Below are 26,277 nucleotides of genomic sequence, written 5' to 3'. Positions count from 1 at the left end.
ACCAAGCCTAACTCTATCCTCTCTGATGTCCACATACACACTTCACCAAGGGTAACTGTATAGATATATGGATCAAAGGCAGGAAAGTGGAGTTGAGGTACAGATCAGCCATGACCTAATTGAATGGTGAAACAGGCTCGAGGGGCAGAATGGCCTACCCCTGTTCCTATGATTTTTTTCACCCTATTCCAAGGGCATTGAGGCCCAGTATACCAAACACAGGAATTTCAGTTGCAAGGTTTGTTAACTAAAATCAATCTTCTTTCCCCATTTTTACTCAAAGCTTCTCACTTCCAAGCAAGTCCTCCATCCAGAACAGCATGTAAAAAGGCCACATACTCAAGGTTCAAGTGTATTTTAATATTTAATAAGATCTGAGTATTAGTCAAGGCAATAGTGTTACATGAATCAACTGAAAGGAGGTGCACTCTAAGGGATGAAACAGATAGACTGTCAACTCTTAACCATTTATTTTTCTCATGCAGGAATATGATCAAAAGCTAACAAAGCTTATCCTTTATACTGGTACAGTATGTTGGAACACTTGCTTCCAATGAGTCGTCAGGCTGAACTTAAGAGTTATGAACTGAATGCTTTAATTTGTACACTGATAAATTGCTGGTAGGCAATGGGATAGAGCACAAATTCCAGGATGTGATAATGAGTACAAGGTGCTGATATGGCCACAACTGGACAATTGTGTACAATTCTGCTCACTGTACTACAGCAGGATACCCAGGCATGGCGGCAGTGCAATCAAACTGATACCTATCTTAAGGCATCTGAGCTATGAGAACAGGTAGAAGAGTCTGGGATTGTTTACTCTACAGAATATTCAGGGGTCAGATGAGAGGAAATTTAGAAATCTAATAAGAAAAGTTAAGACAATAGGACAGTGTAGTGACTTGGATAAAGATAAGCTGAGTGTGGCAGGAAGGGACAGAAAGTTTACCAATTATAGTGCAACAACAAGTAAGATCAAAACAGGAAAAAAATGGTAAAAAGTCAAAATGAAAGGCTCTTTATCTGAATGCACAGAGCATTCGTAACAAGACAGATGAATTAATTGCACAAATAGAGATAAATGGGTTCGATCTAATAGTCATTACAGAGACATGGTTGCAAAATGACAAAGGTTAAGAACTAAATATTCGAGGGTACATGACATTTAGAAAAGACAGGCAGAATGAAAAGAGGATGTAGCCCTAATAATAAAGGATGACATAAGGACAGTAGTGAAAAAAGATCTTGGCTCAGAGGATCAGGAAGTAGAATCAGTATGGGTCGAAATAAGAAATAACAAGGGGCAGAAAACACTGGTGGGAGTAGTTTTATAGGCCCCCTAATAGTAGCTATATCGTTGGACAGAGTATTAATCATGAAATAATAGGAGCTTGTAACAAAGGTAATGCAGTAAGCATGGGGGACTTTAATCTGCATATGGACTGGGCAAATCAAATTGGCAAAGGTAGTTTCGAAGACAAGTTCATGGAATGTATTCGAGACAGTTTCCTAGAGCAATACGTCATGGAACCAACCAGGGAACAGGCTATTTTAGATCTTGTATTGTGTAATGAGATAGGGTTAATTAGTAATCTCACAGTAAAAGAACCTCTGGGGAAGAGCAATCATAATATGATAGACTTTCACGTTGAGTTTGACAGTAATGTACTTAAGTCAGAAACTAGAGTCTTAAACTTAAATAAAGCCAATTACCTAGGTGTGAAGGGCAAGTTGTCAAAGGTAGGTTGGGAAATTAAATTAAAGGGTTTGATAGTTGAAAAGCAATAGCAAACATTTAAAGAAATATTTCAATATTCTCAACAAATATACGTTCCATTGAGAAATAAAAACTCCACAGGAAAAGTGATCCACCTGTGGCTAACTAAAGAAGTTAAGGATAGTATTAGACTGAAAGAAGAGGCCTGTAGATGTTGCCAAGAAGAGTAATAAGCCTGGGATTGGGAGAGTTTTAGAAACCAACAAAGGTTGACCAAAAAATTGATCAAAAGGGAGAAAATAGAATATGAAAGTAAACTAGCAAGAAATATAAAAAAGGATTGTTAGAGCTTCTACAAATATGTAAAAAGGAAGAGAGTAGCAAAAGTAAACGTGGGTCCCTTAGAGGCTGAGACAGGAGAAATTATAATGGGGAATCAGGAAATGGCAGATGTGTTAAACAAATATTTTGTATCTGTCTTCACAGTAGAAGGCACAAAAGACATACCAAAAATAACGGGGAACCAAGGGGTAAATGAGAGTGAGGAACTTAAAACAATTAATATAACTAGAGAAAAAGTATTGGACAAACTAATAGGACTAAAAGCTGACAAATCCCCTGGACCTGATGGCCTACATCATAGGGTTCTAAAAGAGGTGGCTGCAGAGATCGAGAATGCATTGGTTATGATCTTCCAAAATTCTCTAGATTCTGGAACGGTCCCAGTGGATTGGAAGGTAGAAAATGTTACCCGGCTATTCAAGAAGAGAGGGAGAGAGAAAATAGGGAACTACAAGCCAGTTAGCCGAACATCGGTCGTCGGGAAAATGCTGGAAGCCATTATTAAGGAAGTGGTAACAGGGCACTTAGAAAATCATAATATGCTTAGGCATGAGGCAACATGGTTTTATGAAAGGGAAATCGTGTTTGACAAATTTATTAGAGTTTTTTGAGGATGTAACTAGCAGGGTAGATAAAGAGGAACCAGTGGATGTAGTGTATTTGGATTTTCAAAAGGCATTCGATAAGATGTCTCATAAGAGGATGCAACACAAGATAAGGGCTCATGGGGTTGGGGGTAATATATTAGCATGGAGAGAGGATTGGTTAAAGGACAGAAGAGAGTAGGGATAAACGGGTCATTCTCAGGTTGGTAGGCTGTAACTAGTGGGGTGCTGCAAGGATCGGTGCTTGGGCCTCAGCTATCTACCATCTATATTAATGATTTAGAATGACTTAGATGAAGGGACCGAGTGTAATGTATCCAAGTTTGCTAACGATACAAAGCTAGGTGGGAAAGTAAGCTGTGAGGAGGACACAAAGGCCCCGATATTACCAGGGAGGCGGGATAGCAGCGGGGGGGAGCGATTGGGCACATGGGTAACCCGCCCAGTGAAATCGATCTGTTCCCCACGCGATCGCGGGTAAATTAAAGGCACTTACCATGGCTTCCGGATTTCCCATCGTCAACCTGCGCAGTGGGCGGACTGCGCACCCGCATCACAGGCTGTCAGCTGGAGGAGCCCTATTTAAAGGGGCAGTCCTCCTATGCTGCTCCTGCAGCAAAGAATCAAAAGTACAGAATGGAGCAGACCAGGGGAAAGGCTGCCCCCAGATTTAACGATGCCTCACTCCAGGTCCTACTGAATGGGGTGAGGAGGGGGGGGTTATTTTCTACCCAGTGGATGGGAGGAAGTGGCCTGCCTCTGCCACCAAGAAGGCCTGGCTCGAGGTGGCAGAGGAGGTCACCAGCAGCAGCAAAGTCTCCCGCACATGGATCCAGTGCAGGAAGCGCTTCAATGACTTAACCTGCTCAGCCAAAGTGAGTACACTTACTCATTCTCCTACACTCTGCTTTCCACATCACCGCCTGCCACCCCACAGCTCCTTCTGCACTGCCAACACTATATCACATCACTCCTCACACCCACTCAAACCTCATCCTCAACTTACCTGCACTTACTCACCTCCCCAGTACTCATCCCACCACTACCACTCAACCCAATCCTCATACAATGTCATGGCACTGTCTCATACTCACCCTCTGATGCATCTCTTTCACGGTCAGCCTCATCCAAACCAATGCATTCAGTGGTTGGCCACGTCTCCATCACTCAATCAACTCAATCTACTTTCTCCCCTTATAGGAGAAGAGTGCCCAGAATGCACGGGAGAGGGCGAAGACTGGAGGGGGTCCGCAACATCAGGTCATCCTCACAAACATCCGGTGACAGAACTTTAACATTCAGCACTCACAATAGCAAATGATGTTAACATGCCTTGCCATCTTCAGCACCTCAACATCTGTCATCATGCTTAATATTGTCTTCTGTTCTCTTACAGGGCCTTCAGCGACCGCCGTGACGGCGGAGGGTGATTCCTCAGAGGACCTGCTGGCCTCTGAGGGGGGCACCATCACATCTGAGCGAACCATCCACCAGCGCAGATACACACACCTCGGTGAGTCCCCGTCCTCACTTAGTTGTGATCGCACATGGTGAATCACCATGCACATGAGCACGAGGAGACACTGGTGGCAGGGGCAGCTGTGGAGAGTCCGCGTCGGTGGGAGCACTCTTCTCCTGGCTCTGCTCAGCTGGACACAGATGCTGAACCCTGGGGGCTATCCTTTAAAAGGAGAATTATCAAGGGGCAGCAGCACATTTGTGAGGTGCTGGAACAGGTGCCATGCATACTCTCCACAATCGCGCAGAGGATGGAGGAGTCCAATTCATGCATGAGTGGAATGGTGGCACAGGTACAGGAGGGAATCTCTGAGATAGTGTCACAGGGACGTGAGGGCGTCTCTGAGATAGTGTCATGGGTAAGTGCGGGAATGTCTGCGATGGAGGGAAGGCTAGTCTCCATTGAGCTTCAAGCACGGCTCAACAATGAGTCCACTGAGGCCCTAACAATGGCCCTTCAGACTCAGGGTGAGCAACTTTTTGCCGCCTTAAACAGGCAGGCAGATACACTAGCATTGGCCGTTCAAGGCTTCACGCATGTCCTCCAAACTGTCGCCCAGCCGGATGGTAGGAGTGATGTGGGCCTGTCCCATAAGGATGATGGCGAAAGGAGGCATGGAAGTGGGGACGCCACTCAAAGCACTCCCATGTCTCACCCGTTGCCCCCCTCTCAACCAGTACCCGCAATGCTGCCTCCTCTCCAGGCGGTCGAGTCTGCCCCTGCACAGGTGCAGGTGGAGCAGTCTTTGGAGGGGCCCTCATGGGCACTGAAACCCAGAGGGCGTCGGCCTAAAGCATCTAATCGGTCAGGGCATGAACAAGAGCAACCTGCCACGACCTCTGCTGCAGCCACAGGGGAAGCACCACGTAGGAGTAGTCGGAAGCGTAAGGCGAAGGTTTTGTGAGCACAACGGAGATGGACAAGGGTGTTTGACGGTTTGTCATGTTTTTTATTTATCTTCGATTTTTGTTAATGGCACATTAAATATTATTATTGTCACCACTACTGCCACGTCTTGGCCATTCTTGATTGGCTTGTGTAATAAGTCCCTTTCATGAGGTTCACCATGAACATCCACACTTGATGCCACCCATTGGGTCACTCTACAGTGGGTGAATGTGTAGTTGCACGGCTATTTTGCGCAGGTGCCTGTGTTGTGGAGCTCCATGTGGCGGAGGTGGACGGCATGCCTGGCGAGGCTGGTGATGTTGCTCGTCCCCGGATGAAGTGATGAATGCAGCTATGGCAACCCCCCCCCATCCTGACGGAGAGAGTTTGAGGGGGTCCGCAAAGTAGGTAAACGTGTTTGCACAGTAGAGTTTAGGATATAAATTAATAATAATGGAAAGACAAAGGTGTTGCAGCCAAAACTTTGTCTGAAGTGACAGAGTGCCCTGCTGCAATAAATGAGGTATTCCCCCCAACAACTGTCAAATAATCCTTTGCATCTCCCACAGTCTGGTGGCTGAAACACATCTGCTCCAACAGGGAGTGTTTCCCACAGCATGGAAAACACGCTGAGGATCCTTCAAAATTGCACCCCTGCCAAAATCTCCACTCAATGAGGTCTGTCAAGTACCTCAAGTATCTAAATAACAATGTTAAGTAGCATCCCGCCGGCTTTAATTGCCGGTGGGAGTCCCGCATGCGGGAGCTGCACGCGCACTGAAAGTGTCATCGGGGAACCCGGAAGTCAGCAGGTTGGAGCTGGGCTCCAAACCCGCTCCGGGATTCCGCCATTTTAGGAGCCACCCCGCCCCCAACGCACTTGCTCGGCCATCCGAAAATCGACCCCAAAGAATCTGCAAAGGGATATAGACAGGGTAAGTGAGTGGGCAAGAAGGTGGCAGATAGAGTATAATATGGGGAAATGTGAGGTTATTCACTTTAGTAGGATGAACAGAAAAACAGAATTTTTTTTAAATGGTGAGAAACTACTAAATGTTGGTGTTCAGAGAGACTTGGGTGTCCTCGTACAAGAAACACAAGAAGTTAGTATGCAGGCACAGCAGGCAATTAGGAAAGCAAGTGGCATGTTGGCCTTTATTGCAGGGGGGTTGGAGTACAAGAGTAAGGAAGTCTTACTACAGTTGTACAGGGCTTTGGTCAGACCTCACCTGGAGTACTGCGTACAGTTGTGGTCTCCATATCTGAGGAAGGATATACTTGCCTTAGACGCGGTGCAACGAAGGTTCACTAGATTAATTCCTGGGATGAGAGGTTGTCCTATGAGGAGAAGATGAGTCTATACTCTCTGGAGTTCAGAAGAATGAGAGGTGATCTCATTGAAATATATAAGATTCTGAGGGGGCTCGACAGGGTAGATGCTGAGAGATTGTTTCCTCTGGCTAGAGAGTCCAGAACTACAGGGCATAATTGCAGGATATGGGGTCGGCCATTCAAGACTGAGATGAGGAGGAATTTCTTCACGCAGAGGGTTGTGAATCTTTGGAATTCTCCACCCCAGAGGCTGTGGATGCTGAGTCATTGAATATATTCAAGGCCGAGATGGATAGATATTTGGACTCTAGGGGAATCAAGGGATACGGGGATCGGGCAGGAAAGCGGAGTTGAGGTCAAAGATCAGCCATGATCAGATTGAATGGCGGAGCAGGCTTGAAGGGCCGTATGGCCTACTCCCGTTCCTATTTCTTATGTTCTTAAAGGAATAGCTAAATTGAATCCCAATTATATGTTTGAGATTGCCACAAACTCTAGAATCAGGGCAGCTACATGGACAGTTTAGATTTAACTGTGTTACGCAGAATGTGCCGAATGTGAGGAATGGACTACCCAGGGAGGAAGTAGAAGAAAATAGAGTGAAAACCTATTGGAAAGATATTTTGGGGAACAGATAATTGAGGTTATTAGTTTTGGGACCAGCCAAATAGATGACATAGTGCTTACCAATCCTGTACCTACCTATGTTTCTCATTTTAATTTTGCTACACTGAGGACTACTGGATGAAAAGGACACTTTTAAAGAATTTTTTTAATGTAGACTTTGCATATGGTGAAGGAGGATAAAGTAGAACTAAATTCTCACTCCATTCAACAGGAATTTGTGGTCTCTAAAAAGATAATGGGCTACTATTTCCCCTTAAAAGATAGTGGAAACTCAGATCTTTTATATATTCCTTAAAGGTAAATTTTCGTCAGATTTCCTCCAGTTTCATGCTGGACATTTTCCAACAGACGAGCAGAGTCTGCTTTCAGAGCTAATCTGAACGCCTGCCTCAAAACATTTCAGACTCAAGTTTGCAGCTGCTTTCATACCATGATACTTTCTGCCTCCTAGTTGCTAGGATGTAAGTTTGTAGAACCCTCGTATCTAATTCCATGTACTTACAATCCAACATTTACAAAGAACATTATTTTAAATAAAAGCTTCAGTATTTCTTTACCAGCTACTGTGTTGAGGAACATGAGGTACTCAAAGTTGGAAATTTCTCTCCGCTGCCAACGCTGCATCATATTGGACGCTTTAAAAAGTTGCCGGGGGCTAGCCAGGGTGATCCGTCTGGTCAGTAAGAAAATCAAAAATAACAAAAACATTGCAGCATTTCTTATTCCTTGGATCTTGGTAAATTTATAGATTACATTATTTAAAAATTGTCTTTTGCGGTTGCATATACTTAAAATAGAAAATTATAATTTAATTCTTCCAGTGGACTAATACAACCATTGCCCTCCTATTGTAGGTGATTTGGCTCAAATCTTAGTGGAACATAGAAAATGGATTGCAGTTGCTAAATGTACACATCACCAACATATTCAATTTGGATAAGCAAAGTTAAAATATTAGTCCACTGTACTGTCTTTTGCTGCAGAAGAAGAAATTAAAACTGCACTCATTTCAGGCAAAGATGAAGTAAATCTAATTCACAGTTTCTTTGAAATTAAATAAAAGTGGTAGTTTTTACTCTCAACTCAGACCAGTCAGCAATCTGACCCGGTTTGCTCGAAGCTTTACTGAGAATCAGTTGCAAATTCACAACTAACGTGAATTCATGGTCGTAATGTAAATGAGCTTTATCAAAGAATACCACTAGGAAATCACTAGACTTTTCCATGGTTTTAATCATTCTGTTTAACTTTCCCCAGCACAATTTTAATAGTCTCTCTCATGGCATCTGAAAACATTCAACACAAACAGAATGGGGCCTGACAAAAATTATAGTTGACAGCAACTGGATATTGTCATATGGCATGATTCGCATTCTTCTTTACTTTCGAAAGGCAGTTTGCTCAGTTTCACAGCTGCGCTAGTTCAATTAGTTCAACAAGGCCAAGCTGACACAATGCAGTGCCATTTTAGCACTGATTTATGGATTTGGCATTAATACACTATATGACAAAATAAATGCATGGCGCATTTTAATGAATGAAACTTTTTTTAAGCAATAAAATAACTCCAGTTTTTGGTTTTGAGTTCCTGGTTCATCTTTGGACATATTAACACACACAATATCCTGGGGGTATGTACTTTTACAAGCCTAAAGCACTGAACTCGAAGAGCCAAATTTCTTTCTACAACAATAAAAATAATAATGATCCAGCACATTCCTCTAAATATATTTTTAACCAAAAGGTACAAAGAAAAAAAACAAAAAAAAAAAACTTACTTTGAAGAATGCTCTGTGATGATAATATCACGAGAAATAAATGCATATTTTGAATAAGATGGTTGTATACCTGGTTTGGGGTAGCCCGAAACCTGTACCAACTCCAACACGGGGCAAACAGTGAACGACTTTCTTCACTGTAGCTTGGTCTGGGAAGTTGAACATGACAGCAGCTGCCAAAGAAACAAACAATAAAAGAACATTTTTTAACATGACATCACCTTCTGTGATTTATATTGTATTTTTTGTTTAATAGAACATCTCTTTGCAATTAGATATATAACAGATGCAGAATTGCAAGCCCCTTTGTCTACACATAAATCACAGTTTTCAATGGGCAACGGGTTATTTCCGTTTCTCTGCTGAAATCCATTCCCAAAAAAGATTTCCTGCTGCAAACATGACCATGGATTTAAACAAACTTTGCTGCATGGACATCATCACAAAGTTGGAGTTGTCTACTTCGGTGATTTCGTGGAAAAATGTGTCACAATTTTAACTCGTGCAAGGTCAACAGATCCATTAACCATTTCACAAAAGGAGAGTTTAGTTACAATGTTATACTTTTTTTTGGAGGTGTTCCAACAAGTATGTTTAGTATGAAATCTATACAGTCCGGAGGTTCACTTTTAGCTTGAATTTTGGAAATCTGAACTACTTCAGAATTTTTTTGAAGAACATTTTGATTACCTGTCAATTGACTATCTATATTTTTAAACAGGATCATTTAATTATAAAAATAACAGCAGCTTGTCTGCACCAGTGATTTTTACTGAACCTATATAGCTTATAATGAAGGCACATAGTTTTCTAGAAAATGAACAAATTTGATAACCTATTTTTCACAATTCAATAGCTATACACCATATACAATTCTCTTATGAATTATTAGCTCAGGATTGATTATTATGGAAAAATAATCTGATTAAGTTTATTGGGAATAAGTGCAAGAATCATTTGAATGGCTATCTCCAAAGTGAAAACTATTGTAAGAGATGCTAAGCATCCACTCTGAAATCACAACTTCTGCAGCTCTAAATGTGGCTCCTTTAGCAGAACAACTTGAATCCTTCAGGTGAATTTTAAATAGTGTTTACTAAACATAACTATATTTTCATCCTTTACTCAGAAAGCATGGAAATTGTTTCACATACAAATCTCTCCAAGAGTACCACAAACTCAGTTTATAGGATTTATAGGAACAAATGTTGTAATAACTTCAGATAGTTTAAATATTTAAGCAGAAATATACCAGCTAAAAGAAATAATGTCCATGGACCATTTTAAGAGTAGGACTTACTTCGATTGGCAATAAAGATTTCCAGTGCAGTATTTTGTAGCAGATATCGCCTGGAGAAAATAGCACGTATTTCGCTGAACAGCCATTTTCCATGAAGTCCTTCAGTATATGTCAAAATCTAGGAATAAAGATGGAAAGAAATAGCTAGTCTTGCAGGGAGAATAGATATATGAAGTGTTTCTAATAAGCTTCTGTTTTATTAATGAAAGCACATGAACAGTTTAACTGAAGAATTTAAATGGATTGTATAGTTTCTTTCAAATCTGAGTGAGGCCACAGAAACAAATGGTTAAAGGAATGTGATTGCCTGATGGATCTTTCATGAAAAAGCATACATGAAAAATATCTCAGATGTTGCATTATTATTTATTAAACAGTTCAGTATGTTGATGTGCAAACCACGTACACAGTTCAAAAACACCCTCATATTAATATATACAATTGGCGATATGTCATTTGTAACATGTTGCATCTGAATGATGTAATACTAAATTTAAAATTAGTGTGACCAAGCTGGTTAAATACATATATAAAAACAAACAAACACACACACACACACACACACACACTACAATTGCTGGTTAAAAATAGAAATACCTTCAGAGTCTTCAGGGATCCTTCTACACTAAATCATGCAATGTTTTAAGCAATTAATGTCTATAGTTTACTGATGCAACTAATGGAAAATAAAAATGCCAAGGACAGCTATATTTTTGTTTCTGGTAAAGCTGAATATTTCAAGCACAGTAACAAAACACAGTAAGCTGAATGTGTAGGAGACGGACAGACCTAATGTTTCCAGTTAAACTATTAGCAGAATGACTCACATTGATGCACATAGATTTACACAAAGGTTCTAAATTATTTAATTCTCAAGGAAGTTATTTTAAGACCATGCTTTTTAATGTGTTAGTGTTTAGAAACAGCTTCTTCCTTTATCAAAAAGAAAAAAAATCTAGTTTCTAAAATGCATTTTCATTAAATCACTTGGAGGAATGAAAGGCAATAGGTTCTTATACTGATCGAAACCTTTTAATCCCATATACAGAAACGTTCAAAGCAATACGCTGCCTATGTAAAAGGTTAAGTATCATTTTGTCAGCTAAACCTAAACAAAAAACTGCAAATGAACTCGGCATAATCTCTCCATGGAATTAGTGGTTGTCAGAGTAACTCGTTACAATGCCTGTCATCTCAGCTGACAGACACAGATGCTTAGTCTGCCTGCACAATTCAAACTAATCCTATCCTTAGCCTGAAACCACTTTGTGTCTTTGTTGCTCCAGTTTTGCCTTTTATTTTAAAGCCTAATTATGAAGGTGTTAAGGGACAACCGGATTGGGCCACTTTTCTGCCACTGTGTAGAAGAGAGCATTAATCAAAAATATTCAGATAGGACTAACAGGAGAAGAAGGCTCATGATAAGAGTTTCTTAAAGTACTCATTAAAACAAGGTGACAGTAGTGAGGAACAGCTGAGGCCTGGCTAAGCAAGTCTGATTCCTCTCTGGAATAGTATCTGCCTGATCTGCAGCTTCACATCAAAGTCTCTGGAGTTCAATTAAAACTGGATTAGGTGGAAGCAGCCCATCTTTGGGACTTTTAGGTCTCTGGCACTCTCACACTGACAGTACCCCAGATGACGGCCTCTGCCTCCACTGAACCAGTTGCCATAGAAACTGCATCACTGCCTTTGCTCTGCAATGGCATGCACAAGATAACCATTTGAAAGGTGCAGTAAAGGGAAAAAAAATGGTGCAACTTTTTTTTAAAAGCATTTGAGTGAGTGGTCCTATGCTTTTATCAACAATTAGCTTGTTGAGATGACTGAGTGTTTACGCCTTGTTTTACTCAACTGAAGCAATGCATTAAAATGCATTGTGCATGCTACCAAAAATACAAGCAATGCAGTAAATAAGGCTGGTATATTTAAGGAACTGTTTCCTTATTGGACCATGCTAATAGTTTGCATGAAAAAAAAATCAAAGAAAGGTCAGATATTATAAATACAAGATACCTACTCCACATCACTTTCAAAGTGATCGATTTTAAAAAATGGTTTGCAGTAAATATCCATACAATTAAGTAATACACTAACGATATAGAGCAAGTTATAAATTATTTAATTCAAAAGGTATGTATTTTCTGACTTCACTTTACTTCCGTGTTCTACCAACTACAAGAGTGTTTACTTAGGGCAGTGCCAATAAGCAGGCAGATCATCATCATTCTCTGAGCAATCCGATCCTATTTGGTTTATTTAGCTTCCCCTTCCTAAAGAAAACTACTCTGGAACTATTCATGAACAATAGCTATGATTCTTGTGAAATTAACATGTCATCATATAAATTCAATACAAGGAGTTTTTATGATATAAATGATCAATTACTGGATATATGGCACATAATAAAAACAGCAATTCAAGTGGATCAATGTACAGATAATTAGTATCAGTAATATTTCTGACATTTTCGAAGGTATCTTGTATTTCAGCTTCCATTTAAAGTATTGTACTAAAATATCTTTGGCATTTTGAGTTATAAAATAGGACTGTGGAAAATGAGTAAATTTCTCCCTGGGCACAGCTTAAGGGCTAAATATTCACAGCAAATTTATAATTAGGCTACAAACTCAATTTATCAGAGTAATTATTTTAATTTACTCTCATTGTTCCAGACAGTTCAATGTCAGAAATTGTAAAAAAATTAAAAGCAATGTGACCCATTTCCTCATTACTCAACCATTTTTTAAAATCTTGTGTTTTCTCTTTCAATTACTGCTGGAGATGATAAACCAGCAACAAATGATATATCAAGTCATTTTACCTAATCGCTTAGAGGCTCAGTGACAATGAAGTTCATATTTCACTGGTTTCATTGAAGATTGTGAAAATTACTTGCCCCTTTGACCTCAAATTTCACTCTAAGACAGAAATTTCTCTTCTGCAAAGTAATGCAATTTTTCAGGTGTCAACCTTTAGCCCAGCTTTAAAAATTAATTTCATTTATATTAACCATGATATTGATATTTTCATGGGTTCCCTTAAGAACACCCTTTGATACATGAAGCACTGACTGGCAAATTGATGTCTCTAGGACGACCAAAACTATTTTATTCAATGCTGCCACATCAGACAGATTTATGACAGTCTGAAATTCTTATTTTGTAATGTAATATTTGTACTGGACGGATGCACCTCAGAGCCCCTTGCCTGTAAATAATTTATATTGCCACTAGCTGGGACTTCCCTTTTTGCTCTACGCTTCCATTTGAAATCCTGCTTAGAGAAAAATAGCCTCAAGAAGTGACTGCAACAAGAGCTGCACTTTAGTTGCATTTCTATGAGCAAACAAAGCTGATAAGGTTCGTCAGGCAAGGTACGGCAGCCTATACAAATGAAGTTTAGATAAGTATGTGGGTCCCTTCAGAGCTACCTTCACAAGAATCTCTTAAATCTAAAATACTGTCATCTCATCTCCCTGTTGGATTTTGATTGATTGCACCTCTTCCTTATGTTCATTAATCTCATCACCTTATCTTTTATACCACTTCATTTTACCAGAAAGGTAATAATAAAACCCTCATCCATTATCCTTTTACTGATCTATTCATGTGGAAATGGTTAATAACATGTTACAAATTGAGCTTCAATCACCTAATTTTCTCTTTTGTCAAAGGCACATTAGCTGAAAACCAAAAAAAAACAATTTGTTTCATGAGGATGAAGATTATCAGTGGTGACATTTGAAGGGAGCATTTCCAAGGTTGCTTATTAAAATCATCCAAGTACTATCATATCTGTTGATATCCAAACAGAAGCTTGGATTCATCAGTTTGTTACAATAAAGCAATCTTGTCATCTCACCGAAACTTCAGCAACACTAAACAAGTAGTAGTACAGAATGAACTGTGTGCCCTTTGTGAATTTATAGCCCATGCAAAATGATTAACAAAAAGGAGAAAATAGTATCCTTTCACCAATATTTCATGCATTGGAAAACAGAAAATGTTCCCATTACTAATAAAGCATGAGGCAGTAGGTGTAGATAGAGTTTATAGCTTGATTTTAAAGCATTATCTATTACTTTCATTTGCAAACCAATTTATTTTTAAGACCACTTCTCTCAATTCTTCCCCATTTAATTAGAACAAAATAAACAACCCTCTCTTATTCTGTAAAACAATAAAATAGATCTGAATATTAGAATTTTATTCTGTAAACCATAATGGAAAATAGAATTGAATGTAATAGTTATAACATCTGATTCAGAGTAGTCAAGAAAATGCAAGTATAACAAGAAGAGTGCCAAGGATTTAGTAAAGCCTCTGACTGTTGAACATTTGCATTTTGAACCTTTCGGTGCCCTTTTGAGCTGCTGTACAAAAAAGCATCAATACATACTGTGAAGCCTCAAGAGACTTTGCTAGTGCTAGAAATAAAATGCACGAGGCAAAATGTTTTTGCAATTTGCCATCCACAGAGCACTGATCAGATAATTGGTCAGAAGGTTAAACAGTATTGGTGCATGCTGCTTCATTACATGCAACAGCCTTTCACTCATTAGGCCACATTTTTATAAAGCAAAGAGCTCCAGTGTTACAGATCAGTGGCTTGGTACTGAAGTAACTGCATCTTTATCTAGTGCTGGTGACTGGCCTCTCTGTACTCCATATGCATTTCTTTACAATCAGAGATGTCATTTCCCATCAGCAAATGAGTTCATCAATTTAATGAGCGTTCACACAAATCTGGCTTTTAATGAGAGCACGTACCACTGTGGCATGGGCTCTGCCCCAGTGCTGCCAAAATGCAGTTGATGAAATCTTGTCACAAATTCCAGAATATATTTCTCTTTGCATGTCTCCTTCATCCAATTAATTCACCATAAAATGTTCTTACACTCATGTTGTTTCTGTGCATTGGTTTAGAAACAGGAATACAGCAGTGTTCTCATCTAGTGACATTGGTAGGTTGCTAAACTAAGCAAAATAATCTCAACCAAATAAATAGCAAACCTAACTTAAAATTCAATTAAAAATAGGTGTTGCCGTACGTTTTGATTTCTCATATAAAATGTTTTGAATTACAAAAATCAGATATCTCAAGAGGTTGCATTTCTTAAAATTTCAAATTACAATTTTGTTTGGATGCCCAGCTTTATAAAGAAGGACTATATAAATGAGCAAAGTAACAATGCTCCAAACATAAAATAAATTGTATTCTGTAACCTGGAATAATTTTTCTGCATATCTGAATTAGATTTTCAGAGAAATTATAATTTAATTATTATTTCATGGTATCATCACAGTATCTAATTGTTACAGCAACAGTTCAGTAATTACAGAACCGAGGTTGATGTGTCTAAAAAGGTCTGTTTCACTTTTGCAAGTATTGTAGAACTGTGGTTGTGCTTTAAGTCTTCCACAAATCATTCCAAAGTAACAGCAAAGTTCCTCAGGAAACTTTGTAGTTGATTAGAAAGAAAAATATACTCCATTAATTCAAAAAGACATGTAAAACTGCAAAGCAATTAGAGACAGTGTGTGGGTTATATTGACTAGATAACTGTTGACTTAGCCTGGAGACAAAAATAAAAAATCTGAAATTAAATCACAATGTATACCAGGGACTAAATGACTATTAAACTGTAAAATAGGTTCATAATATCCAAGTATGAGATAAATGACAGATCACTTTAGTTGCGATGAAAAACTTGAGATTCCATTTCAAATAACTGTGAAGATCCACATTGTTAACTCTCCTACATCTGTTAGCTAGTATATATTTGAGAAATCTTGTATATATGCACACCTGCACAGAATATAACATGGAGAATGCATTCCATCTGGGACAGTAGGTAGGCTGATGCATAATAAAAGACAATAGTATATAAAAGGGGTCAAGTGATGTCATTAACTATGAATGTGAAACCCCATTTTTAAAAAATATAGTTTTGCTTAGTAATTTTCTCCCCATCTCCACCGAATGCACAGACTCTTCCTGAATGATTTTACATTTGTTGGTAGCCTTCCAGTAACTTGTGCAAGTGATCATTCTTCATGTGTAAACCTAGACAGTGAGTGTCAAAATGCAACTGGACAATGGAGGATGGCTGAGCACAATTCTTATCTGACACCCACAAGCGCACACACTTTCTAACAGCTCATTGGATACTGGTCAATGGTTGATTTTTTTTCCCTCCCTAGACCAGGAGGTGCTGAGGCCAATTGCTGTCCCAGCTGGGGTCATTTGGCTCGGCAAAGACTGAACATTAAACCCACTAACTTCTGCTTACAAAGCTCAGTGTTACACTGGGTACATTTATCCATTAGGCTATTGGAGTGGTATGAGTGAAGAAACAAGGAGCGAGGAACGAGATTGAGCTGGAGGTACCACCGAAGACCTGAATGGCAGCTTCTGAGCCTTAGGAAAGGTAGTTTGGTTCAAATAGGGCTACCTTGTGGCATAAGGCTGCGGTGGCAACAACAGCATTAATTAACAAGGAGCTGCAGCCAACAGTAGAAGACAACATTTTTTTCAGGGCAAATTTTTTGGGGGGGGGGGGGGGGTGGGGGGGAAGAGGAGGAATAAACAGCTGTTTAGTATTACCTGGAATGTAGCCAGGTAGTGGGGTAATGGCTGTGGTGCTCAAAGGGAACCTGTGGCTATAAAAGCTGAGGCAGAGAGAAGGCTGTTGGCTTGACAATAATGGGCTAAAGGCGTCCACCAATGTTAAAGTAGTACTTTGTTTCTATTAGATATTTTATTTTTACATAACTTTATTTTTCCATGTTTTTTGTTTTTGGTGGGGGGGAGGGGGAAGAAACGGAAAGAGGAGATATAAAAACCCAAAGATGTTTTATAAATACATTAAGAGCAAGGGGATAACTAAGGAAAGAGTAGGGCCTATTAGAGACCGAAAAGGTAGCCTATGTGTTGAGGCGGAAGATATTGGTATGGTTCTCAATGAATACTTTGTGTCTGTCTTCACAAAAGAGAGGGAGGTTGCAGACATTGTAGTTAAGGAGGAGGAATGTGAAATATTAGATGGGATAAACATAGTGAGAGAGGAAGTATTAAGGAGATTAGCATCTTTGAAAGTAGATAAATAGCCAGGCCCCGAAATGTATCTCAGGCTGTTAAAAGAAGCCAGGGAGGAAATAGCAGAGGCTCTGACCATCATTTTCAATTCCTCACTGGGATAGGCCGACTAATTTCAGGCCAGTCAGTCTAACCTTGGTGGTGGGCAAATTATTGGAATCAATTCTGAGGGACAGGATAAACCGACACTTAGAAAGGCACAGAGTAATCAAGGACAGTCAGCATGGATTTGTTAAAGGAAGGTGGTGTCTGACTAACTTGATTGAATTTTTTGAGGAGGTAACAAGGAGGGTCGATGAGGGTAGCGCATGTAGTCTTCATGGATTTTAGCAAGGTTGTTCACAAGGTCCAACATGGCAGACTGGTCAAAAAAGTACAAGACCATGGGACCCAAGGGAAAGTGGCAAGTTGGATCCAAAATTGGCTCAGTGGTAGGAAGTAAAAGGTAATGGTTGACTAGTGTTTTTGTGACTGGAAGGCTGTTTCTAGTGGGGTTCTGCAAGGGTCAGTACTAGGTCCCTTGCTTTTTATGGTATATATTAATGATTTGGACTTAAATGTAGGGGGCATGATTAAGAAGTTTGTAGATGATACAAAAATTGGCTGCATGGTTGATAGTGAGGAGGAAAGCTGTGGACTGCAGGAAGAAATCAATGGACTGGTCAGGTGGGCAAAAAAGTGTGCAATTGGAATTCAATCCAGAGAAGTGTGAGGTAATGCATTTGGGGAGGGCAAACAAGGCAAGGGAATACATAATAAATGGGAGGATACTGAGAGGTGTAGAGGAAGTAAGGGGCCTTGAAGTGCATGTCCACAGATCCTTGAAGGTAGCAGGACAGGTAGATAAGGTGGTTAAGAAGGCATATGGAATACTTTCCTATATTAGACGAGGCACAGAATATAAGAGCAGAGAGGTTATGCTAGAACTGTATAAAACACTGGTTAGGCCACAGCTTGAGTACTGTGTACAGTTCTGGTCACATTACAGGAAGGATGTAATTGCACTAGAGAGGTTACAGAGGAGATTTACGAAGATGATGCCAGGACTGGAGAATTTTAGCTATGAGGAAAGATTGGACAGGCTGGGGTTGTTTTCTTTGGAACAGAGGAGACTGAGGGGTGATTTAATTGAGGTGTACAAAATTATGAGGAGCCTAGATAGAGTGGATAGGGAGGACCTATTTCCCTTAGCAGAAAGGTCAATAACCAGGGGGCATAGATTTAAAGTAATTGGTAAGAGGATTAGAGGGGAGCTGAGGAAAAATTGTTTCACCCAGAGGGTGGCAGAGGCCTGGAACTCACTGCCTGAAAGGGTGGTAGGGGCAGAAATCCTCAACTCATTTAAAAAGTACCTGGATATACACCTGAAGTACCATAACCTACAAGGCTACGGACAAGTGCTGGAAAGTGGGATTAGGCTGGGTGGCTCATTTTCAGCCGGCGTGGACACAATGGGCCGAATGGCCTCCTTCTGTGTCGTAAATTTTCTATGATTCCTTTGACTTCTCCAGAGTATAAACAAAGTTCAAGATGGAGCCAGAGCTGGAAGGGAAAAATCAGATATTTGATTCATAGCCACCCAAGAATGTGTTATTACAGCATGACAAGTTTATATAGGCAAAACACATTAAATGTAGACATGGGAAATTATAACAAGAAAAAGTGTAACAAAAATATGACAACAGGAAGTCTAGTGGTACACACGTGTAGGGAGACACAAGTCTTATTCTAGATATACAATACAATTTATTTTACCAAAAATAGCCCGAGTGTTCAATATGCCATCATGTCACAAAACAATGTTGGAGGATTTAATCCTTTTACACTAAACCTCCCAGTGCATTACTAGTGGCATTTGTGATGCAACTTGAATGGGGAGTCAGTTATACTGCCTGCTTACAGCACTGTGAAGGTTGAACTGGCAGAGCACTGCATATGTGCAAATGCATGCATGAAATACTGCTTAATCATCTCAAATCGCAGTTTCTCTTGAACACGAAAAGCTTGGACAAGTATGTGCTGATCAAAGAGAGGCAGTGTGGATTTATCAAGGGTAAGTCATGTCTGACTAATCTAGTTGAATTTTTTGAGGTGGTCACTGGCATGGTGGATAGGAGAATGCCTATGGATGTTGTCTACTTGGACTTCCAGAAGTCATTTGATAAAGTTCTGCACAAGAGTTTGTTAGCAAAAATGAAAACGTATGGAATTGGAGGTAACCTGGTGACGTGATAATTGGTTGGGAGGTAGGAGACAGGGATGAGGGATAAAGGGAAGGCTGTCTTATTGGCGGGATTTGACAAGTGGAGATCCCCAGGGATCTGTACTAGAGCCTCAGCTGTTCACCATATATATTAATGACTTGGATGATGGAAGATAGAGTTATATATCCAAGTTTCCAGATGATACTAAGTGGTGTAGATGGGAGCAGCTAAGTGAGTGGGCAGATATGGCAGTTCAATCTGGGGAAGTGTTTCATCTACTTTGGATCTGAGAAAGACAAATTGGAATAGTTTCTTGATGGCAAAAGACTAGAAACTGTGGAGGAGCATTGGGATTTAGGTGTCCATGTACACAAATCACAAATCTAGTGCACAGGGACGTTGGCCTTTATCTCAAGGGTAAGGAATCTTACAACACCAGGTTATAGTCCAACAGTTTTATTTGAAAATCACAAGCTTTCAGAGGCCTTCTCCTTCGTCAGGTGAGTGTGGGATACCACGGAAGGTACCGCATATATAGTCAGAGAACAATGCCTGGTGATTACAGATAATCTTTCCAACTGCCCATTGTCAAGGCAATCAAAGGAGTCGAATAGTGTTCAGACAGAGAGACATTACATACAGGACTACTGAATATACAAACGGTCAGAACCCAATGACAGAGAGAGAGAGAGAGAGAGAAACATCCGAAAGGAAGAGAAAGAGAGAGAATGATCAGTTGTATCAAAAACAGCTAACTCTTTTTTCGCTAGTGGGGTTATGTGTAGCGTGACATGAACCCAAGATCCCGGTTGAGGCCATCCTCATGGGTGCGGAACTTGGCTATCAATTTCTGCTCGACGATTTTGCGTTGTCGTGTGTCTTGAAAGCCGCCTTGGAGAACGCTTACCCGAAGATCGGTGGCTGAATGTCCAGGGGATTTATCTCAAGGGGATTGGATTCAAAAGTAAGGAAGTGATGCTTCAGTTGTATATATTTAATGTTGCCATTTATAGTAATTGATTATTTTTAATTAATTTCTGATTACATAGGCAAAAAAAAGTGATCACACAGATTGGCTCTACTGTTTTCCATTTAACTATATACTAAAAGATCTTAGGGACAGCATTGATTCTATCAGTGATTATTAAATGTTTTTTGGTCCAGGTACCGCTTTTCAATTTTTTTCAACTGGGTCCCAAAAAATGTTTGTAGCCTCTTGTGCCCCCTCTGGAAAAGAAATCTCTTTCTTGCTTGTCTCCTTCACTTCCATTTTCTCTATCTCTCTCCCCGCCCCTACCCCCACCTCTTCTGATGTTCTCCTTATCTAATTTTGCTTCTGTCTCCTGCTTCACATTCGTGCACTCTGGTTTCTTCTTTGCTTCTGCTTTTCTCTCAATGAATGAGCTGCTGAATAACGATCATCGAGAGCAGGAGCGAGTGCTGCAGCATGGCTTCTGGGAATTGTAGAGACATTTTTGCACATTTTGGTGTTCACATCAGGGCTTTTATACTAGGATTCTGAATGTGGGGAAACCGCTGCTGGGCAAGAATCATGAAGTATGGGAATGGAGAGAGAAGAGGGTGCACTTGGAGTTCAGGATGTTCAGAGGCCTGACAGGATATGTTGCGCTATTTGTTGCAATCAAGATTATGTAAAAGTTTGCAAATTGTGTGTGTTTTTTTAATGTTTGTTATGCAATAAATTTTATTTTGAGGACATATAGTAGGATGATTGAGAAGCTGTCACGAAGGCTATATCTCAGAATGTAATTGGTAGAATATGATTGGGTACTTGGTGTAATGTGATTAGGGAGAAAAATCTGAAATTAGAGAAAGGTTTTATATAATAATTAGCAAAAAAGAGTAAAAACTAACCAAAATAACTGATTACTCAAAAATACAGACTTAATCAATGAGAAAGAAAAGTATTACTAGATTTGACGGACAGGAGAGACAGAAGAAATTTTATCAAGATGAATAAATTTAATTCACGCAGATAGACACATTTCAAAATATGTATATTTGAAAGATAAACCCTGTGTCTCCTGTTGTTATGTTCCTAGAGGTTAGTCACTTTAGCATCTTGCTCTGCCTGTCTGCAGTTTAGCCCCAAGGCTTCACAAAATACTTATGTGAATTTTTTTTAAATGCCTCAGTGAGTTTGGGGTTAATTGGAAGAGAAGCGAAGCCTTTAATGCATTGACTCATTAAACATTAAGCCCAGTACACTATTTTGTTAGGAAAAGACAAAGGGCTCTTGAGCGACCTAAGCAACAATAAGGTAGCAACTTGCTGAAAATAATGACTATGAATTGTCTTACAAACTGGATTGAGCTTCTTTTATGTGTTTGGTTAAAATTTTCATAGACCACAAAGTAGTCAAAACTGTCAGGTTACTGCATCTAAGCATGCCTTTTTAATTGGACAAAGCTCCATTTAAAAAAAAAACACATTTCCCACATATACTGATCACGTTTTATTAGAGGGTTTTCCTTTTTCCCTGAGGTCAATGTATGCATTTTTAACTTTTACATTCAAACAGTTTTAACCTTCTGAGCTGTGGGGCAACAGTGGTCAATTATGGATAAATCAGAATAAAAGAGGGATAAAGGTAACATAAGTGAGGAGATGACGACCGTGAAATTTGTGAGACATACGCAAATTGGGTTATCTTATCCTGGCCTTAACCTTGTGATCTGTGCTATAATCACTGCTTTGTAGGACCAAGAAATTCACTAATATTAAGCACTGCTACTTCTTAAATAATTGCTGCAGAAATCAATTTATAAATTGTCCCATTATTAGGAAAGTGAAGGTTATCAATTGTTATCTTCTTAATTTTCTCCGCTTTCTCTCACATTCACCCTTGCTGTCAACGTACATTCCCCTCCCCACCTCCTCGAGTTCCACAATTGCTAATAAGTAAACTTGTTCTAATCCTCATATTATTAAGGCTTTAATTGGATTGGAGCCGGGGTGGGGTATAAAATAGACTCTATTCAGTCAATAGGACTGTAGCCCTAGAGACAAGAATAAGAAAGGTATTCTTGAAAGAAAATCCACAGGGATTCAAAGATTAAAAGAGGTCTCAGCTGAACCCACCAGAACCCCAACTTGTAACAAATTGTTTCCTTAAACAGGTAACTTCTTCTAGAAAAATGACCTTTGCAGTCCAACATTAACCTGAGCTACTGAATTCTAAGTAACCAGAAAGGAAAAGTGGCTCATTAAAAGAAAAGCTCAAAGAAGGCAGTAAACAAAAGCTGTTGTACTTATTATGTGTTGGTATCATCTATGCTGTTTAGTTAAAAGGCCATTACAGTGAAATTGTTCCTTAACTAATCAGGAATCTCAGCTAATGTAGAGAAGAAGTTCAAATGGCTCTCAAAATGAATAAAGGAAAAACAAATAAACAGAAGCATATACAAAGAATTAACTGTGCCATAAGCAAAGCTCAAAGTCTGGTCATGGCAAGGCACACATCCATAAATCCAGTACTGTGGAAGTTCAAATTTCATAAACAGCTTAGCAAGAGGCATCATTTAACAACTGCTCTCAAGATTTGCAACAAATACCCCATGTGATTCTGGTATTGGTCCCTACAGGTAGTGGCCAGAAGTCTGCAACATATTTGCTTTTGCAGGCTTAGTACTTTTAAGGCCCAATCAAAAAGCAAGATCAACAATGCAAATGCTGCCACATCAGCATGCTGTTGTCCCCCTGTTACTTCAAGCTCACTATTTCCTGTTATTTGGAGACAACAGCAGTGAAGATCAAAGATATACCTCCAGCCTCAAACCATGGCCACATTTATACTATTGTAATAGAAACATACCACAATGCAATCCAAAACTGGGGGCCAGGTTGTACTGGAATGATGCTACTGTCAGATGCTTAGACTATAAGGTTCTGTTTGGAGTGTAATCCATTCTAAATTCATTTCAAAAGGAACTTTATGCTGGAAATGAGATGGCAAAGCTATTTCAGACACCGAAAGCTGCTAAATTTTGACTACGGATATGCTTAGCCTAGCTGATTTTTGGTGAATTTCAGTTTTTGGACTGTTTCTCTACTCACTGAAATTGTCTAAAATCTTTTTTTTTATTAAAAAAGTGTAATCCATAGATCATCCTTTTTCGAAATTGTGCAAAAATGTTTTTCCATAATAAATACAAAATTTAGTATAAAGGTCAGCAAATTTTCCCACGGATAGCCATAATTATCATCAGTATCCAACATCCTAAAGTGACAGATTACAGTAACAGCTTGGTTCAGTTTGCCCTGTAATTTAATTGAAATGTTAATTCTTGTTCAAACAAACTATAAACAGACAAAAGTAATTCAAACTTTTATCTCTGGCTCTACATGATCTGTAAATTTAACAGCCACAGAACACAAGAAATTTTGATTTTGATCTTATGGAGGGTGAAAGTCACAATTTAACTAAGTATCTGTACTGAGCCAGGTCAGCACGTTGGAATTCGATTATGCTGCGTGATTAAATGCCGGGATGCGAGTTCATGTTGACAATTTTCCACAAGTGTGCTCAGGTTCTTCTCTGCAAGGTGATCCTGAGCCACTGTTGCACATCTCTGAGCGACTAGTTATACAGCAGCACAGGCGCAAGAACAGATGCCCTGTTTATCTGTGGTCTGTTACATCAAGAAGGGAAAGAGGAAAAATACCTTAAAAAATATAAAATGCATCCCAACATTTAATCACACAATCTATACTATTATTCCTATACAACTATTGATGGACAATAATTTTACCCTAATGCTGCCAATTATTAGTGTTTACTGGTTAAAAGCAACAAACTCAAATCACACAATTACAACAACAATTTGCATTTACATAACGCCTTTAACATAGTACAACATCCCAAGGCGCTTCACAGGAGCGTTATCAAACAAAATTTGACACCGAGCCACATGAGGTATTAGGACAGGTGACCAAAAGCTTGGTCAAAGAGGTAGGCTTTAAGGAGTGTCTTGAAGAGAAGAGAAAGATAGAGATGTTTATGGAGGGATTTCCTGAGCTTAGGGCCTAGGCAGCTGATGGCCTCCAGGGGCAGGGTGAAGGGAGTATGGGATGCACAAGAGACCAGAGTTGGAGGAATGAAGAGTTCTTGGAGGGTTGCAAGGCAGGAGGAAGTTACAGAGATAGGGAGGGGCGAGGCCATGGAGGGATTTCAACACAAGGATGAGTATTTTAAATTTGAGGCATTGCCGGACTGGGAGCCAATGTACGTCAGCAAGCATGGAGTGATGGGAGAACGGGATGTGGTGTTAGGTAGGATATGGGCAGCAGAGTTTTGGATGAGCACAAGTTTACTAAGGGTGGAAGGTGGGAGGCCGGCCAGGAGATCATTGGAATCGTTGAGTCTGGAGGTAACAAAGGCATGGACGATGGTTTCAGCATCAGATGGGCTGAGGCAGGGGTGGAAGCAGGCGGTGTTACTGATGGAGAGGATATGGGGTCAGAAGCTCATCTCAGGGTAAAATAGGACGGCGAGGCTGCGGACAGGCTGGTTTAGCCTCAGACAGTGGCCAGGGAGGGGTATGGAATCGATGGCTAGGGAACGAAGTTTGTGTTGGGGGCCAAAGACAATGGGCTCAATTTTACACGTAAATTGCAGGTGCATTGGGGGCGGGGGGCTGCGAAAATTGCAAAAATGCAGAGCGTGTTCAGAAGCCGGCTCCAACTTGCCGACTTCCCCACAGACGCACCTGTGTGCGTGCGCGCTTCCCGAATCTGGAAGTCTCGCCAGCAATTAAAGTCGGTGGGATGATAGTTGAACAACCAAATGTACCTATTTACTTGTGATGTGGAGATGCCGGTGATGGACTGGGGTGGACAAATGTAAGGAATCTTACAACACCAGGTTATAGTCCAACAATTTTATTTTAAAATCACAAGCTTTCGGAGATTATTACTCACCTGATGAAGGAAATAATCTCCGAAAGCTTGTGATTTTAAAATAAAATTGTTGGACTATAACCTGGTGTTGTAAGATTCCTTACATTCATTTACTTGTGACATATTAGGTAGTTAGAACAATTTTTAAAAAACTTACCTGGGCAGCTTTCCCACAGCTTCCAATTCGAAGGGCCGGATCAGGCAAAAATAAATGAAATAAAAAACCATTGCACAAAGTTAAAATACAAAATCAACCTACCTTTCCACCCTGCTCTGATGTCCAGTGTCTTCCTCTCCTATGTCCCTCTCAGGCCCCGGTGTCTCCCTCTCCGATCGCCCCCATCACCCCCGGTGTCTCCCTCTCCGATCGCCCCCATCTCCCCCGCTTCCCCCGATGTCCCTCTCCAATCTCCTCCGCTACCCCCGATGTCCCTCTCCGATCTCCCCCGCTTCCCCCGATGTCCCTCTCCGATCTCCCTCTCCGATCTCCCCCGATGTCCCTCTCCGATCTCCCCCGATGTCCCTCTCCGATCTCCCCCGATGTCCCTCTCCGATCTCCCCCGATGTCCCTCTCCGATCTCCCCCGCTTTCCCCGATGTCCGTCTCCGATCTCCCCCGCTTCCCTCGATGTCCCTTTCCGATCTCCCCCGCTTCCCTCGATGTCCCTCTCCGATCTCCCCCCCGCCCGATGTCCCGCTCGGATCTCCCCCCCGCCCGATGTCCCTCTCGGATCTCCCCCCCGCCCGATGTCCCTCTCCGATCTCCCCCCCGCCCGATGTCCCTCTCCGATCTCCCCCCCCGCCCGATGTCCCTCTCCGATCTCCCCCCCGCCCGATGTCCCTCTCCGATCGCCCTCCCCCCGATGTCCCTCTACAATCTTCCCCCCCCCCGCTTTCCCCCCCACCGATGTCCCTCTCCGATCTTCCCCCCCGATCTCCCCCC

The 26,277-nt window shown here is 40.6% G+C and overlaps 1 protein-coding gene across 4 annotated transcripts in view; it reads right to left on the bottom strand.

Annotated features, from left to right (window-relative positions):
• lrba (LPS-responsive vesicle trafficking, beach and anchor containing) overlaps nucleotides 1-26,277 on the bottom strand; it is a 753,934-nt gene that overhangs the window by 216,693 nt on the left and 510,964 nt on the right. For all 4 annotated transcript variants that reach the window (XM_067992149.1, XM_067992164.1, XM_067992158.1 and 1 more), the window contains 3 exons: nucleotides 10,112-10,229; nucleotides 8,882-8,984; nucleotides 7,591-7,706 (listed from right to left, as the gene is read on the bottom strand). In XM_067992149.1, coding sequence (XP_067848250.1) covers nucleotides 7,591-7,706; nucleotides 8,882-8,984; nucleotides 10,112-10,229 — 337 coding nt within the window. The remainder of the gene's footprint in view (nucleotides 1-7,590; nucleotides 7,707-8,881; nucleotides 8,985-10,111; nucleotides 10,230-26,277) is intronic.

The sequence above is a fragment of the Heptranchias perlo genome, chromosome 1 (assembly GCF_035084215.1).
Source record: "Heptranchias perlo isolate sHepPer1 chromosome 1, sHepPer1.hap1, whole genome shotgun sequence".
Lineage (NCBI taxonomy): Eukaryota > Metazoa > Chordata > Chondrichthyes > Hexanchiformes > Hexanchidae > Heptranchias > Heptranchias perlo.
This window is presented reverse-complemented; position numbering and strand designations above follow the sequence as displayed.